Genomic DNA, 17945 nt, shown 5'->3' on the forward strand with positions numbered 1-17945 from the left:
ATATGTTGCTGTGAAGAAAACAAATACACCTTTCTCCAATTTGTCCACATCTTTCCCAAAGTGTGATGCCCAGAACTGGGCACAATACTCCAGAGGAGGTCTCATCAGTGCTAAGTAGAGTGGAAGAATTAATTCTCGTATTTTGCTTACCGTGTTTGGGCTAATACATCCCAGAATGATGTTTGCTTTTTTAGCAACAGTATTCCATTATTAACTCTTATTTAGTTTGTGAGTCGCTATAAACCCAAGATCCTTTTCTGCTGTATTCCTTCCTAGGCAATCATTTCCCATTTTGTATACGTGCAATTGATTATTCCTTCCTAAGTGTAGTACTTTGCATTTGTCCTTATTGAATTTCATCCTGTTTATTTCAGATCATTTCTCCAGTTTGTCAAGATCATATTGAATTCTAATACTGTCCTTCAGAGTGCTTGCTATCCCCCTCAGCTTGATATTGTCTGTAAACTTTATAAGTGTACTCCCTATTCCATTGTCCAAATAATTTATGAAGATATTGTATAGAATTGGATCCAGGACTGATTCTTGCAGGACCCCACCCAATATACCCTTCCAGCTTGACTCTGAACCATTGATAACTACTCTCTGAGTATGGTTTTCCAACCAGTTGTGCACCCACCTTATCATAGGTTCATCTAGGCTATATTTCTCTAGCTTACTTACGAGAAGGTCACGTGATACAGTCTCAGAAGCCTCACTAAAGTCAAGATATATCACATCTACTGCTCCTCACATCCACAAGACTTGTTACCTTGTCAAATAAGGATATTAGGTTGGTGGGACATGATTTGTTCTTGACAAATCCATGTTGACTGTTACTATTATTGTTGTGCATTTGGTTGACGTGGAAGGTTTGCAGCTCTCTGTGTCTCCAGTAATTTCTTCCTAAAACTGTTGCCCCCAAGGATATAACAGTTATCACCTTATTATCTTCTAGATGCTTACAGGTGGACTGATTATTTGCTCATTATGTTCCCGGTACTGAAGTTAAGATGACTGGTCTATAATTCCCTGGGTTGTCCTTGTTCCCTTTGTATATATAGGTCCTATATTTGACCTTTTCCAGTCCTCTGGGATCTCATCCATCCTCCACAAATTCTCAAAGATAATCATTAATGGCTCAGAGATCTCTTCAGTCTGTTCCTTAGGTATCCTAGGATTTATTTAATCAGACCTGCATGCATGCTCACAAAGAGATTCCACAGATTAGGATTTCTCCATCATTAACCCTTCATTCTTTTTTCTGGTCCCTTTCTTGGTCCCAGCTTTGTGCCATTTCTTATGCTGTTCCCTGTGCTTGGTAGAGGCTCACATATCTTTGTTTTCCAACCACCTCATCTCTTCTGTCAACTCCCTCTGTAAAATCCACTTGATCCGTGAAGTTTTCCTGCATTGGTCCACTCTTTGGTCTGCATATTTTTAAAAATATCCATGCTGGATTCTTACTCACTGCTGATCTAACCTGTCACTGCTTCTCCAGCTTCCAGCACGAGAGTTTGAGAATATCATTATAGAGGATTATCGGAAGTAGAATTGCAGGAGGTAATTTTATTTCTTCAAAGAAATTGAGCCAGATCCTCAGCTGGGGTAAATCAGCTTGCATCCATCGCCATCACTGATCGCAGTGGAGCTGTGCTGATCTACGCCATCTGCGGATTTGGTCCATCATCACTATGTAATCCTCGCTCTTGAATTGTAAGCTGGAGAGCCAGCAAAAGGCTAGGTGACCAAGGAGTAAGAATCCTAAGAAGCAGAGGTAAGTAATTGGTTGCATCCAAGTTAGATTCTAAGCTTTTTCGAAGCAGAAATTGTCATCAACTTTGTTTTGTAAAGTGCTTATGCGTGGTTACTACACCGTATAAATAATAATTCCTTAGTGACCAGGACGAAACTCAGGGGCTACTTTATAGAGTTAACAGGTTGTTTATGTGGTATGTATATACAGTCACTGGATTATTGTCCTTTTTCACATCCTTTTAGTTGAGGTGAGAAGAGTAGGCAATGTTCGGACCCATACCTGTGTGACAGGTTGGACCCCTTGAGAAGCCACCACTGAGTCTACCTGTTCTGCCAGCATGGGCCCTCTTTACTCTCTTAAAACCTCCTCTAACACACACACAGGCAGGGCCACACCCAGCTGCAGATCAGCTCTGGGAAGACTCAGCAGAAGGGACTTGCTCCAGCACTCAGATGTCCACCTCCCTTGGAGTACAGACGCAAAGGTATATTATGAAATTCGCCTCTTCCCTCAATGTGGAAGGGAGATGTGCACACTTCTTGCCCACCCCCCAGTTAGAAATTGCATAAACTGGTTTATATTGTAATCCAGAAATACATTTATTAACTATAATAGGTGCATTTTAAGTAGTTAAGGAGGAAGCAGACAGAACAAGGCAGATTACTAAGAAAATAAAACGGAGCACACAAACTAAACTTAATACACTAAAGAAACTGGTTATATGGAAAGCCTCACCCTAAATTTGGTTTTAATAATCTTCTTCATAGGCCAGATGTCGTTCTAGCCTGGGCCCAGTTCTTTCCCTCAGTTCAGTCTTAGTTGTTTCCAGCAGTCATCTTCGGTGGGGTAGCAGGGGAACACTGATGACCTGGATTACCTCACTCCTACCCTTACATAGGATTTACATAAGGCAGGAGTTCCTTTGTTTCCTAGTTTGACCTCCCTTCTCCCCTCCCCTCACCCCAGCTTCTCATGGAAAAGTACAGAATTCAAGATGGGTTCCAATATAGGTGACATGGTTACATACCTCTGTAGGGCCCTTGCAGCCATTCTTCACAGGCTGACTCACAGGTTCATAGGAAGACTAAGCTCTTTACAGTCCGTTGGCCTTGTTGATGGGCCATCTGCCCTGTCTGGCTTTTCCATTGTTGTACCTGAAGTGTTAACAGTGGGTGTCACCCAAAGTAGCATAGTTGAACTACAGATACATAGTCAATATTCCTAATTTCAGATACAGAAATGATACATGTATACAAATAGGACAATCACATTCAGTAAATCATAACCTTTCCAATGATATCTCACATTAGCCATCTTGCATAAAGTATATCTCAGTTATGTCCTACTCATATCATAAGCATATTTTCATAAGGAATATGGAATGACATATCACAACCTGGTCCATACCTAGAGCCTTGTGCAGATACAAAGTTTGTGTCTGCATCCAAACCTCAAAAATGGTCTGCGGATGCAGATATCCATGGATATAAAGAGGATATCCACAGATTTTCATGGCTCTATTTATACCCTTCTGAGATCCGATTTGGCGATATTTCAGCTATCATGAATGGTGAAATTCTTGCAAGGTGAGCTGTTCTTGTGAGATTTCCACCATTTCATTCTGAAACTTTGCAAGAACAGTGACCACATTCAAATTAGATGCAGAATCAAAAAACGATCCACAATATAGGAATAGACGGGGGATTAGAATCTGGACCTTCTGGAAATTTAAAGGGAGTGGAAATTTAAGTTTCAGTTTCAGGTCACCTCTGCTTCCTAGAGCTTGGAAATGAAACTTCTTTCTCTACTCATTTTCCCCCTTTTGTCTGCATGCAAATGAAATCATTGTGTTCTGTTTTCCCCTGTGTACCTCTTTGGCTGTGCACCATCATCAACAATGTTGTGAGCCAGCCAGAGTGGGCATAATTCTCTGAGAACAATTGGCTAGTGTATAGGTGACTCTTTTGTCCTTTTAGAGGCAAGAAGAGTGTACAAAAGTGTTTTGGAGTCGCTAGTGTACTTTGATCTTCCTTCAAACACACCTCTTATATCAGTTCTGGACTTCTTTTGAATGGACACAGCCAGTCATGTCAAATTGAGATTGAGAGTGGGAGTTCAGGTGTGCAAGTGTCCATTAGAGATGGCATTGAACCTACTCAACAAATTTCACTTGTAAACTAAGGCAGATTGGGACCAGATCTTGTTATGGGGAACCCCATACAGGGCCATAGATTGATATGAATATCTTGTGATGTGTGGCTTAAAAAAACAACAGCAGCACACTACACACACACACACACACACCACTGGCTGCATAAGTCCTTTCATAACAGATTTCTTCTCTCGTTGTACAAACAAAAACACAAGCAGCTTAACCTCTTTGAATTCAAACCTACTTAAAGGAATCATCTCTCAGCCTGCAGAGGCACTTGTACAAGATAGTCTTGTCTTTCTAGGCAATGATGCAGAAAATAAGTTATTTAAATAGACAAAGTTGAGGCACTGCCTTCACATGGAGCTGGAAGATACCACAGTAACATCAGTTCGTGGCTCAGGGCATTACAGGTAATCAGTAATAGACACAATCAATCTGATTTTTTCTGAATGAAGTATTTTGTTAACTGGTGTACAGAGTTGAAGGATGAAGAGAGATTGAGAACCCCGCACTGCCAAAACAAGGATACCTGAATTGTCAAAAGTTACTCCTGGTTCTTATAAACACCCCCAAATTACGATGCTTCTCTGAACATTATCTACATAGACTTGGACAAAGACCCTGGCCTTCAGTTTGGTTTGGATGTGTTCAAACCCTTTTAGTTTGGCAAATGTGTGAAGCTACCAAACTTGTCTGCATGAATCATTTAAATACCCGTATTTGAAGTTGAATAACCATACCAAACCAGCTTGAGTTTTCTTCTATAGGGAAAAAATGAATGGTGGGCTTACATGTGTCAATTTAACTCCACAGTCACCCTGGACCAGCTAACATGTTTTTAAATAGGACTGTCTTTGCCTACACTAGATACTAAGGGCTTGTCTATATAAACATTTAGTTTGCGGTAAGTTGGGGTGTGACTATAACCTACAGTTGCCTGCTGCATACACACTGCCCATGTGGATCCTGCTCACACACATAAACACTTAGTTAATGCACTTTTATCTCATCCTCTTTGAAACCAGAGTAGATCTTTGTCTTTGTCTACACAAGTACTTAAAAACATACTCATTTAAGCCCACTCATTTTCCCAATGTTGACAAACGTCTAGTGTGGGGGAGTCCGAACTTCAGAATACAGAACGCCAACATCTGATGCTTTCCCAATATTCTATAGAAGATAGTTTGTTCACTTGTGATGTTAGTTGAATATTGCCTAACATAAAAAGTATAATAAAATAATATGGCTGGTTACTAAATGCTTCTTGAAGCCAGAAAGACTTTGGTGTAACTTTTTATTGTGCAGGTACTTTTTCACTGTTTTGGGCCCCTTAATAGTTTGGATGTTGGCCAGTTCTTATTTTATCTTAATAGTTTTAACTCCTCCAAAATTGTGACTTACATTTCCCTAGAGAGTCAAGAATGTGATGCTCTTCAATGTTACATGTTTGTGAGGACAGAGCCTCTAGTGACACCTGGAAGTGTGAGACTGAATAAATAGGATCAGACAGCCTGTCGCTGTCTGCTGTAAATAAGTTCCTCAAAGACTTCTTGCGGCAAAATGAAGGTGGGAGGGGGGTTATAAATCTGGAATTAGTTCCTTTTAAGAAAATTAGCTCTGTATTCTGGATTAAGGTTGAAATCTGAAACTAATTAATTAAAACCCAACTGCCTGTTACAATGTGACAAAGACTTGGGTCATGGGAAGGAGCTGCTCAATGGGTATTTGTACATTCAGTGGTGAAACACCCACCTCCCCTTCTGTATCGATGTTTAAGAAAGACATTCTGTGTCTATTATAGGTGAGGCTGGTAGCAGTGCCTATTATTAAGATTGCCTGAAACTTCCCTTTATAAGACCCTGTTTCCAGTTGCTTATAACTTTGCCAAACTTTAACCATGTGGCTGAAATTTTCCATGTCAGCTGTCTGCCTCAGGCTGAATTTTTTGGGAAAATTTAAGACAAAATGGTATAGCCATTTCCAAGGATTATAGGGGGAAAATATGTTGTTTTGCCAATGTTAAATTGTGGTGACCCTTTTTTTGAAAATGTCTAGCATCCCTATGCTTGACGTCCCCGTGAAAATCCACACAAATTTGGCCAAGTTATAATTCCTTGGAAAATCATTTTACCCATGCTTAGCAGAGATTTTCTAGGGCTTTGCAGTTTAAAAATTCCATCCACACTGAGCATGCTCCAGTCTGGATGAGCAGAACTGTCCTTTCAATTACTGCTCTGAGCTACTGCACCAGAACTGAAAGCAGTGCTGCTATCTTTCCTGAGCTCTAAATGCCCCTTCCCCCCATGCTTAATTCAGGCAGCATGGAAGAGAAATTTCTCTGATTTGAATGCAGATGGGACAGGAGATGGACCACTCAGGGTGGGGAACAGATTGAAACAAGAAACCGGGACGCGAGTTGGGAGGGGGAGAAGATGGGAATGCTAGCTGCCACTAGGAGGAAAATGGACTGGGAATTGGGGTGGAAGAGATTGGGAGTGGCTGGCCAAGAAGGCTGAGACTAGGAGCAAGAGACAGGAAGCTGGCCAAGAAGGCTGAGACTAGGAGCAAGAGACAGGAAGCACCATTCTCTCTCTCTCTCTCTCTCTCTCTCTCTCTCTCTCTCTCTCTCTCTCTCTCTCTGTGTGTGTGATATTACCTATATAGAGATGGTAAATATGGCTATATCTAGTCCCTAAGAAACACAGACTATGGGATATGCTCTGTTTCAGCTGTCTGACTTTCACTATCAAATGGTTAGGCCAGTCAAACAGCATAACTAAAAGTCTGACCTGACTCCTTCCACCTCCATCTCTGGAGCCAGATGTTCTGCAGTCGGAAGCAGGGATTTAGCATTGCAAAAAGCCCCAAAACCCAGTTCAAGTTAGTCACCATGTTTCAATGACTGGATTTAGGTAGTTAAGAGGTCAGCTGTACTGGATGTTTAAAAGAAAATCCTTGACTGCATTAGATTGGGCTTTACAGAAAATAATTGTGGTTACATCCTCAGTAGGTAAGAAGAAGAGACTGAGCAAATGACATATGGAGAAACTTCTGCACATGAATAAAAACGAAAGGCACCTCCTTAGATTCCAATGCTTTTTTGTAATCTTTAAGTTTTAATCTTTAAGGGGAACTTTAAGTTATTCTCCACCTTTCCTAAACCCTGGCTTTTAGAGAGTCACTGTGATGATATTAAAAGAAAAGAGAGTTTGGGAGTCCTAGAGTTGTGTGGAACGTAGCCAGCCCCAAGCATGCAAAAATAATTAATCAAGCCCTCAAAAATCATTAGGTGGGCTTAAAACTAATGGGCCTTTTAAAAGAAAAATTCTGCCTTCTGGTTTGTCCCACAACCTTCAGGTCTGGAAACTTCTACTTTCTTTTAATGAAAGATGCAATTCTCATGAAATCACACAACTTCAGAAGCTGGGACTTCAAGAAAAACACAAAATATTGCAAGAATCACAATTAAAATCACTAGAGTTGGCAACACTGTGAAAATCACTGTGCACTTGAGTTTTTGGAATATTGCTTTTGGCTTTCATCTACATGGGTTCTCACTTCCCAGATCTCTCCGCATAAGAACATAATGGTCATACTGGGTCAGACTAATGATCCATCTTGCCCAGTATCCTGTCTCTGACAATGGCCCAGAGCTTCAAGGGGAGTTTACAGAACAGGGCAATTATGGAGTGATCCATCTCTGTCTTCCCCTCCTGGCTTCTGGCAGTCAGAGGTTTGGAGTTGCCCGGAGCAGGGGTTGTATCTCTAACAATCTTGGTGAAGCCAGTTCTACTTTTATCCATCACAACATCTCACGGCAACACGTTCCACAGGTTAGTTGTGCGTTATATGAAAAAGTATTTCCTCTTATTTGTATTAAACCTGCTGCCTATTAATTTCATTGGGTGACCCCTGGGATTTATATTGTGGCAAAGGGTAAATAAACCTTCTCTATTCACTTTTTCCACATTATTCATGATTTTATAGACTTCTATCATATTCCCTTTAGTAATCTCTCTTCTAAACTGAACAACGCTAATCTTTTTACTCTTTTTTTTAAATCGTTCCATACCCTTGATTATCTTTGTTGCCCTTCTCTGAACTTTTTCCAGTTCACTACATCCTTTCAGAGATGGGTAGGGCCCTACCAAATTCACGGGCCATTTTGATCAATTTGATGGGCAGAGGGTTTTTAAATTGGCCAATTTCACATTTTCAGCTGTTTACATCTGAAATTTCAGTGTTCTAACCCTGGAGGTCCCAACCCAGAAGTGGATCTGATCTCACCACCACCCCGCCCCAGCTGCCATGCAAGGGAAGGACAAGTCCTGTCCTCTCCCAGTCCAGCAGGGGCTCACAGCTAGGAGCCTCCCTAGCCTGGGCACTCCCAGGAGCAGGGGGATATCAGACCCACCTCCAAAAATCTCCTCCAGCTGCAGAAACCTTGGAGGCTGGAGCTTTCTGCAGCGGGGGAGGCACTGGGAAGTGGGTCTGATCTCCCCCTGAGAGCGAGGGTGCAGGGGAAGGACAAGGCCTCTCCTCTCCCCAGCTCAGCTGGGACTTGCAGCTAGGAGCCCCCTGACTGGGGTGCTCATAGCAGCAAGGGGGTGATCAGATTTCATAGGGAAGGGCTTATTTCATGGACCGTGACACATTTTTCACAATCATGAAATTGGTAGGGCCCTAGAGATGAGGCAACCAGAACAGAACACAGTATTCAAGGTGTGGGCACACCATGGATTAATGTAGTGGTATTGTGATATTTTCAGTCCTATTTTCCTTCCCTTTCCTAATAGTTCCTACCATTCAGGTAGCATTTTTGATTGCTGCTTCCCACTGAGCTGAAGTTTTTAGAGAACTATCCACGGTGACTCCCAAAACTCTTTCTTGAATGGTAACAGCTAATTTAGATCCCTTCATTATATATGTGTAGTTGGGATTATTTTTTTCAGTGTGCATTACTTTGCATTTATCAATCTCGAATTTCATCTGACATTTTGTTGTCCAGTCACCCAGTTTTGTGAGATCTCCCATAACTCTTCATAGTCAGCTTTGGACTTAACTATCTTGAATAATTTTGTATCATCTGCAAACTTTTCTACTTTACTGTATCTTTTAAACAAAACCTTCCCTGTTATCCCATGACTGCTTAGTTTCCTCAAGAGCCCTTGCTAAGCGACCTTCTCAAATGCTTTCTAAAAATCCAAGTACAATGTATCAGCTTGGTCACCCTTATTCGTATGCTTGTTGACATCCTCAAATAATTCTAATAACTTGGTGACGCATGACTTCCCATTTCGAAAGCCATGCTGACTTTTCCCCAACAAATCACGTTTGTGTCTGATAATTCTCAAGGTTCTCTTTGAGGTTAGGTTCAAATGAACTCAGAATCTCATAATGAAACTCAGTGAAAATGGCTACATTGTCAAAATCACGTGGAACCCTGAATTTCATGTGATTTCCTAAATGAGGCCAGATGTGCTTAGCTATGCATTCCAGAGTCACTCGAAAGGTTTGGGAACCTTTGGGATTCTGGCCTGCATTTTAAGTTTTTAACAAGATCCATTATGAGGCAAAACATGTAGTTTCGATGTAATAATTTTGCACATCTGTAATTAGCTGTACTTCCCCTGAGGAAATCTCTTTGTAGGCAGCAAATTGTACATGAGTGAGAAAATGAAGCAGATCATATTTGCAACAAGAAAAGGAATACCAAATGCATGTGTGATGGTATGCCCAATCTCTGAGCACCAATTACTGTGACTGCATACACAAAATGGGTAATTGTGTATGCAAATGTGACAAATTAACCATGTATATACCCATCTACTAGGTTTCCATGTGAAGCCATGGTAATTGCATGTGCAGATTAAACATACAATTGTACTTTAATGTCACATGTCTACATTTGGAAAGTCTGTGCCAGGATGGGTAGTGGCCGAAACAACAAAGGTAAAGTTGTAGAGTAAGTTGAAGTTTGTGTTCTTTCATCCCTCCTTTTCTGTTGTGACTCAGCTTGTCGCCTGTGATGTTTGTCAAGATGCTGTACAGTACTTTGTGTTGCAGTACATTGTGCCATATCTTGTGGCGTAACCTATGATAAGAAGCTCTTTGCTTCCCCAGAAAACCCCATGCACTAAGCTATATGTGTTTGCCATAACACATTTCCTTGTGATGCAATGTATCAAAATCTACTGACGCCTGTCATGGAGAATTTGTAATAGGAAATCCTTAGCAATTATCCATGGTTAATTAGTGACATAGAACATTGAGTAACTATCTACCCACCATCCTTTTGTGCTACCTTAATCAATAAGCAATTTAGAGTTTCATGAGACTTGATTATTCAATGCTTTGTTTATTCAGACATATAGATATCGAAAAGATGCACAATATTTACTCATCTCATTCTATTTCATATAATATATGAGAGGGTCCAGAGAAGAGCAACAAGAATGATTAAAGGTCTTGAGAACATGACTTATGAAGGAAGGCTGAAGGAATTGGGTTTGTTTAGTTTGGAAAAGAGAAGACTGAGAGGGGACATGATAGCAGTTTTCAGGTATCTAAAAGGGTGTCATCAGGAGGAGGGAGAAAACTTGTTCACCTTAGCCTCCAATGATAGAACAAGAAGCAATGGGCTTAAACTGCAGCAAGGGAGATTTAGGTAGGACATTAGGAAAAAGTTCCTAACTGTCAGGGTAGTTAAACACTGGAACAGATTGCCTAGGGAAGTTGTGGAATCTCCATCGCTGGAGATATTTAAGAGTAGGTTAGATAAATGTCTATCAGGGATGGTCTAGACAGTATTTGGTCCTGCCATGAGGGCAGGGGACTGGACTCGATGACCTCTTGAGGTCCCTTCCAGTCCTAGAGTCTATGAGTCTATATTTAGCTTTTATAAAATGCTTTTCATCCAAAGATCTCAAAGTACTTTACAGAGATAGGTAAGTATCTTCATCCACATTTTTCAGATGAGGAAATTGAGTCACAGAAAGATGCATTGAGTTGTCCAAGGGGACACAGCAAGTCAGCAGCAGAACTGGGAACAGAGCCCAAATCTCCTGACCCCAAATCCAGCATGCTATCCAGTGGGCCATGCTGTTTCTCAGGAAAAACTTGGGAAAAGAAGCAAGTAACTCAATAGAAGCGATGGCACTGAAATACTGTGTACTTTTCAAATAAAGAAGATTTCATATAAGTCTAATTATGGTTTTTTTTTCTTCTTCCCCCCTTTTGGACATTTTCTTCATCTGACTGCCCATCAATGTTTAGAAGAAATGCATATTCCTACTCCTATTACTTGTAAGTACCTAGCTGGAGATGACTTTTCTTGAGCATGCTCATTATAGTGGTACTGGGGGTAGGGTGGGGTGTTTATGTGGTTTTCTCCTTTTTCAGTTGGGTGGTTGTTGTTTTTTTTTTACCATTTCACTGATCTTTGTTCTTCAGATAGCCTGCATTTTTATTTCTTCATTTTCATACTATTTTTTCATTGTTTCACGCATTGTACTTACACACATCTCTTCAGAACAAGTAAGTGTGTGCACAGAAATGTCAGTTTACAATTGCAATGCTCTAAATGCAGGTGTGCAAGTGGAGAGACCTACATTGCCTCCGTTTTGATAGTTCAGTCCTCTGTATCCAGATTCTTCGAAATTCACTTCTAAGAACTGTTGGCTGGAATTGCTTTGTCTTGGGGACAAACTACTTCAAAATATAATCAATTTCCAAGGGGGCCTCCCCTTGTCTTTGTTTACATTTCCGATTTAGGGTATCAGGGTCAGACTTTAAACCAGCAAATATTCCAATCTTAGGCCAGACCTGTAACATGCTGATTTCCAGTCTAGATCATTTGATCTTTACATGGTTCAGATATTTGATCCAAGCCTGCTGCTCAGCCCCAGCGACTACAGTGCACATTGAAGTCAGTTGTTTATGCTAGTGAAGATGGTTCATGCACACATGCCACACATCCAGGAAATGCCTGTGTGGCAGTTATTGGGTATATCAAAGGAGTCTCACTTGCAAAAACTATTTGCCTTCTTCGACTTCAGTGAGAGTTAGTTTCTTTGATACATGAGCTGAATTTGACCCTCAGGGGCTAAATTCTGCTCTTGGATATTTAGGTGTAAATCCAGAGTAAGAAAAAGGACTCTAGAGCTAATTCAGATGCACACAGGTGTAACTGAGAATAGAATTTGATCCAAAGCATTAAGAATTATGGGCATGGGGGGCTGCTTAAAGTGGGATTGGGGCTGCTTTATCTTACAACTTCCAGCTAGTTTTAGTCTTTGCTACAGCCTCTCCTTTTCACCGGGTAAGTTACTCACTTAGCATACCTTTAGAATGTCAGAAAAGCACAGGTTGCACTATTTTGCTGCTTTCACCTATTTATACCCAATTTGTGATCAACAGACACCACTGCCTATGGATTTGGCCCATGGCCTTCAATGAGACCTGTACCCTCTTACTCCAGACTACATATGACAGAAATTTGCCCATTTCATAAACTGAGTTTTACATATTCAGAAATCATATCAGGGATGTGTTCAGAAACAGGGGAAGTATCAAGCACAGCTGCTGGAACAGCCCCTTGGGCCCATGGTAGCTGGCACAATTTAGAGCAACCTCAAGGTTGCCCTAACTTGCAGCAAGGGCAGAAACAGGCATCAGGAAACTGCAAAGGTAGCTTAGGCCCTGCCCCTGCACCCTCAATTTTCAGCTCCACCAAACAGAGCTTGATGACATCTGAGGATTAAACCTCACATATTAATGTATGGTTGACAGTGTGGCACACAGGAGGTGGGGAGAAAAGTTAGGCTTCTCTCATCCACAACTCAAATCTTAGAACAGTAGGAATGGCTTGAAGCATCATAGACTATCAAGTCAGCATAGACAGCTATGTATTAGGCTCCCTTTTGGGGGCTTCAAATCCCCTGAATTTCACTTTTGGTTCAAAATGAAACTTGGCCAAAACAAGGTGGTCTTGTTGTTAATCACCATCATTATTTGAACTGTGCAAAGGGCTTGGAGGATACTTTATAGAAAAAGGCAGTGCTTTCTGTGCCTCAAGGCTCATACAGTTGTTAAACCTGGTTTAGATTTCAAGTTAAAGACACGCGAATGGGTGAGTTTTGCATGGGTACTGAACAGCATCATAAATCAACCAGGGTTTGCACAATACTGAGCCCAGCCTCTTACAAATCACAACACGTTTTGACAAATTTAGTATGAATTTCATATCTGGATCCCAAACTGACCACGTTTCACCTGTTTCAGGGTTTCATTGCCAATATTCTGTGCCGCTGTAGTGGAGTTGTGTGGGTTCCAAATAATGGTCCCACTACTGGATAACCCTAAACTCACTTCCCTGGATATAGAAGCTGTTGTACTGATAGCACCTTCCAGACTCCAGTAAACCAGAGTTAAGCCCTGGGGATCATCTTTCTTCCAGTAAAATGCTGTGGAATATCTTGGTGCCACATATATGCACATTTCTCATGGAAATCCATAGCTCCTTTTTAAAGTGAATACAATTGTTGTGGTACATTTTAATTTTTCTTTTTGACAAATTATCCAAAAGCATGAAAGCAAGTCTTTGGAGGAATAGCTATGGGCTCCAGGTGGACAAGGACTGCCTGAAAGGACTGCACTTCATTTGACTGACTATTTTTCCTCTTGGACTGCTTACGAAGAAAATAGTTTAGAGAAAACAAACAACAACAATTTTTTTTTAATAAAACTGGTTCCTATTCAAGACCTTGTGTGCCAAGTTTTAACCCTGAAGCAAATTTGAATTGGATGAGTTATCACTCCTGAAAAACAGGTTTTCAAATAAATCTGCTGACAGATCCTTAAATTCAACTGCATTGACTGGGTTTCAGAAAAATACATTATTTGTGGTTTCCGTTTCTTGAATTCACCTTTTTGCCTCTTGGAATAATTCTTTTCTTTTTCTTTTAAATCATTGTTTTAACCCTTCCTCAGCTACTTGCCTGAAGTTTCTTTTCACTAAGAGCCTGAATCCACAGCCCACCTCATGCTGGGTAGTACTTCCTCACCAGTGTAGTCGCACTGAAGTCACTGAAGAACTGATACTTACTGTGAGCTTTTGCAGAATTGGGCCATAAGTGTTGCAATAGCTATTAAAGGCCAGTCTCTGGCCTTGGATTCTAACAGATCTTCTTGCAATCAACAGCTAAAGAACCTGATTCTGCAAGGTGGCCAAATGCCCTCAATTCCCATTGAAGCCAATGATAGTTGAAGGTACTCATTCCTTTTCAGGAGGAGCTTTGCATGTCATGGAATAGGGTCCTAGTGAGCTGGGAGGAAAGAGTAACAATAAGGAGAGTCAGAAATGACGCATTCTTTCTTTATGCACCTGAACATTATTACTTCTTATCTGTTGAGTGCTGACTCTGTGTTAAACTGGGCACCTTATGGTAAACTAGGATTTTTGTATGGCAACAGCTCATTGAAAGACCAGACAGAACAAGCTGAGTGGGATACTCTGTTGTTCTAAAGGAGAGCCACCTGAACTGGTGATTAAACAGAGGCCGCTAAGCAGGAGATCTGGGTCTGTTCCACATTCTGCTACTCTGGGTGATCTTGGAAGATTCACTTACTTTTTCTGTATCTCAATTTTCCCTTCTGTCAAATAGTTAGTTATTGCAGATGCTTTGAGATGAATGGACATAAAATAGTATTAACATGTTCTCACCTTTTCATTAGGGGAAGGGAAAGATAAAGGATTGTGAACTCCTGCCTTCTTGATGATTGAATCACTGAATACATCATTGCTACCCGCGTGATCCATGCAATATTTCAAAGGAGTTACTCTGGATTTATGTCAGTATACATTAGAAGAATTTGTCTCAAGGTTCTTATAGCATTGCTAGCTCTGTCACACTGCATATATGTAGTGTTGTTGTTTTTTTTGGTCTTGTTAAATATACAATGTACTGTTGTGCTGTTTGTTTTGAATATATACCCATAACATACCTAAGGGGTGCCATGTGGCTTAGTTAACATTGCATGCAATAGAAGCCCTACATTTTTCATATCTTTACTTTCTACTGTTTTAGCTAAACAGTCTTAATATTGCATTGATGTAGGTTTTGTATTTAAAACCAGGCACCCGCTTTAATCATTTATTCATCATACAGTAGTTTTCACTGCATGAACTTTTATAAAGGTTTTATTTATACTCAAACTAGTGAAAAGAATAAAGATGTTGATTTTGTTGTGTCTTCTTTCCAGTGACTGTAGTGTAGTGTGTTACCTAGAGAAGAGCTGCAGGGTGAAATTTGATTGGCAGTGATGTCATATGAGATGGGAAGTATTTCTTGTGCTAGGTGGATGCAGTTGATAATATCACCCAGATAGTGTACTATGATGTTTTCTACAGTTAAAGAGAAACTCAGCAGCAGATAAGTAGCTTTCTTTTACTCCTGATCCAGAAAAAGTGCCAGGCACCTTCTGCTCGGGGCTGAGCACTTTAAACTCACGTTGTAATTGCATATGTAGGGTAACAGTTGCAGTAATTGAGCTAGAAGTGGTTTTCATTTTTTTTTATTTCAAGTAGTGATTCCACTGAAGGCGTTAGGATACATTTTTACCAACAGTTTTGAAAATAACAGTGTTTATGTGCAGAATTTATTTCCAACTTCTGTGGGGCACGTGAAAAGAATTAAAACAACTGCATTTTTGCATGTACTTGTCTATAACACATGCTCACATTTATCTCCATGGATGCAAGGATCTACCTGCACAGGCCAAACTGCAGGATCAGAGTCTTCAGAGAGTAAACTTATTTCCCTTTAGTTTCAGGAAGACCAGGGTCATGATTATGCCATCCTAATAAGGGTAAATAAAATGTTTTCCCAGTCAACAGGTGCCCTGTTTTATTTATTGCATGTTTGTGGGATGTTGTTTTTACACCAGCATTTTGTTCTTTCCAATATTGCTCATGCGCTTGACTGTTTTATAAAGTGGATTCTGTTCTGTTTGTAAATACTTTCAGGGAGCCCAGTGACTAATGAAGTCATTAGCAAATTTGGCCAAGAATCTGATGCAGCATTTGCAAATGACTAGAGATCGTATTTTTTAAAAAGAGCTAAACCCTGAGATCCTTCTGACATAGGGCTACATTCTGCCACCCTTCCTCATGTTGAGTAGTTGAGTAACAGTTTATCGTATGAGTAAGGGAGGGAGAACTGGGCCTTCAGTTTTTGTTCAGTCTTTACTCAGGCAAATTCCCAGTAGTATTATTTCACATTTATATTGTGGTAGCACCTAAAGCCAACATTGGAATTGAGGCCCACTGTGGTAGGCACTACACTGTATGGACACTGTGCAGACACATAATAATGACAGTCCCTACTCTGGAGAATTTATGAACAAGTGGGAGTTTTGCCTGAGTAAGGACTAAATGAGCTTTGAGTAATGTAGGTCCCCCAAAAGTGAGTAACTGAAGAATACTGCATATACAAGAACAACTTCTATGTATATTCCAGAGCAGGTATTATCTCTATTCTGTGTTTCTACAGCACCTTATACAATAAAGTCCTAGACTCGATTTAGGCCCTGGGTCAATACCATAATTTTTTTTTGTAAATATTTATAATTTAGTAACTGCATTTGTGTAACTACTGCAATAAATGATGTATGTCCCGCTTACAGTGTAGTGCACACAAATATCTAAGTTTAATTCACATGATGTGACCTTTTGATGTGTTGTCTATTAGATTTTGGGACTTTTAAATTTCTAATCTCCAATTTTTTACACATAGGCATTTGGGAGGTAATTTATTTTTTAGAAGGTGTGTTTTTTTTTTCTGGTGGAGAGAGGGCTGAGTGTCCTGGATTTGTGTGCACAGATTGAGTAGTTAGATATTGAGTGCAAATCATGTAAACTAGGCTTCTATTTACATGTACAAGTGCTGTTCTTGTAAGAAGACTCCACCTTTAAGGTGCATAAATAATCCTCCATGCAAAATTGCAGCAAAAACTTAGAAGAGGGTTTGAGGCTTGTGGTAGGTGGTGGCCCCTTGAGACCACAGTTTGCGTTGCTTCCCTTCTCTGGTTCTTGCAGAGTCCTACCGCTGCTCAGGGTATATCTAAGTCTCTCCAAACAAAACAAAAATCTTTCTCTTTCCTCGAGGTCAGGGAGGATCTAAGGAAAAAGAAGGCGCTCAGACTCTTGGGCATTCTCTTGGTCACCCCTTTGGGGCTTGTCTTATCTGTAGGCCTTTTAGTGTCCTAATCAGGGTTGGAGTCCATCTTTAGAACTCTACACCTCCTTTTTTGTAACCTCCATTCTGTGCCTGGTTTGGCAGTCTCTGGGACAGCAGAGTCCATGACTGACTCTCTCTTCACTGATCCCACCTTGCAACTAGTTGTCTTGGAAGAACAACAGTTTTTGCCTGGTTGCTACCCCTTCCTCTGGCAGGCTCTCTTTTTTTAAGTTTCTTCTCTCCAGGCAGAGCAAGCCCTGCAGTTGTGTCTGGTGTGTGTTAGCTAAGACCAGAAGAGCTTGTTAGCTTTCTCCTTAATAAGGCAAGGGCATGCCTCCTCACAAAGCTCTGCAAAACTGGAATTAGATCCCACAAACACTGATCACTGGGCATGGTGCTTGACTTCAGTGGGGTTACTCATGGTAATAAGCAAAGTGTACCTCTACTTCCATGATCTGGCTTTTAAGCTGGAAATCCTGTGACAAAAATTGTCCTGTAGTATTTCAGCATTTGCACTTCTAATCCCCACCAGAAGCTCAGAACAATGGGAAAACCAAACTAACCCCACTTTTCAAATCTCAAAGTTCAATGTGAGTCTGGATCAAGACTAACAGGGAAGTTCTCGGTTTACTGTAACCAGTTGGACCGTCCCCACTGTCCATCCATTTTGTTCAGGGCAGATAATTTCATTCTGCCTGGTAGGTCCACCTTTGAGCACTCTTCCTGTCTCACCTCCCCATCATGTACAGTGCACACACATATGCTTTGCCCCATATTTTTAAACAACTCCTCTCTC

The 17945-nt window shown here is 40.7% G+C and overlaps 1 protein-coding gene across 6 annotated transcripts in view; it reads left to right on the top strand.

Annotated features, from left to right (window-relative positions):
• The window catches only part of PTPRT (protein tyrosine phosphatase receptor type T), a 739839-nt gene that overhangs the window by 637386 nt on the left and 84508 nt on the right, over positions 1–17945 (top strand). For 4 of the 6 annotated variants that reach the window (XM_030533365.1, XM_030533367.1, XM_030533369.1 and 1 more), the window contains exon 15: positions 11187–11216. The exons of 1 other annotated variant lie outside the window; for it this stretch is intronic. In XM_030533365.1, the coding sequence (XP_030389225.1) occupies positions 11187–11216 (30 nt within the window). The remainder of the gene's footprint in view (positions 1–11186; positions 11217–17945) is intronic. One more of the 6 variants, XM_030533366.1, reaches the window with a different exon arrangement.

Source organism: Gopherus evgoodei, chromosome 14, assembly GCF_007399415.2.
Source record: "Gopherus evgoodei ecotype Sinaloan lineage chromosome 14, rGopEvg1_v1.p, whole genome shotgun sequence".
In the NCBI taxonomy this organism is placed as follows: Eukaryota; Metazoa; Chordata; order Testudines; family Testudinidae; genus Gopherus; species Gopherus evgoodei.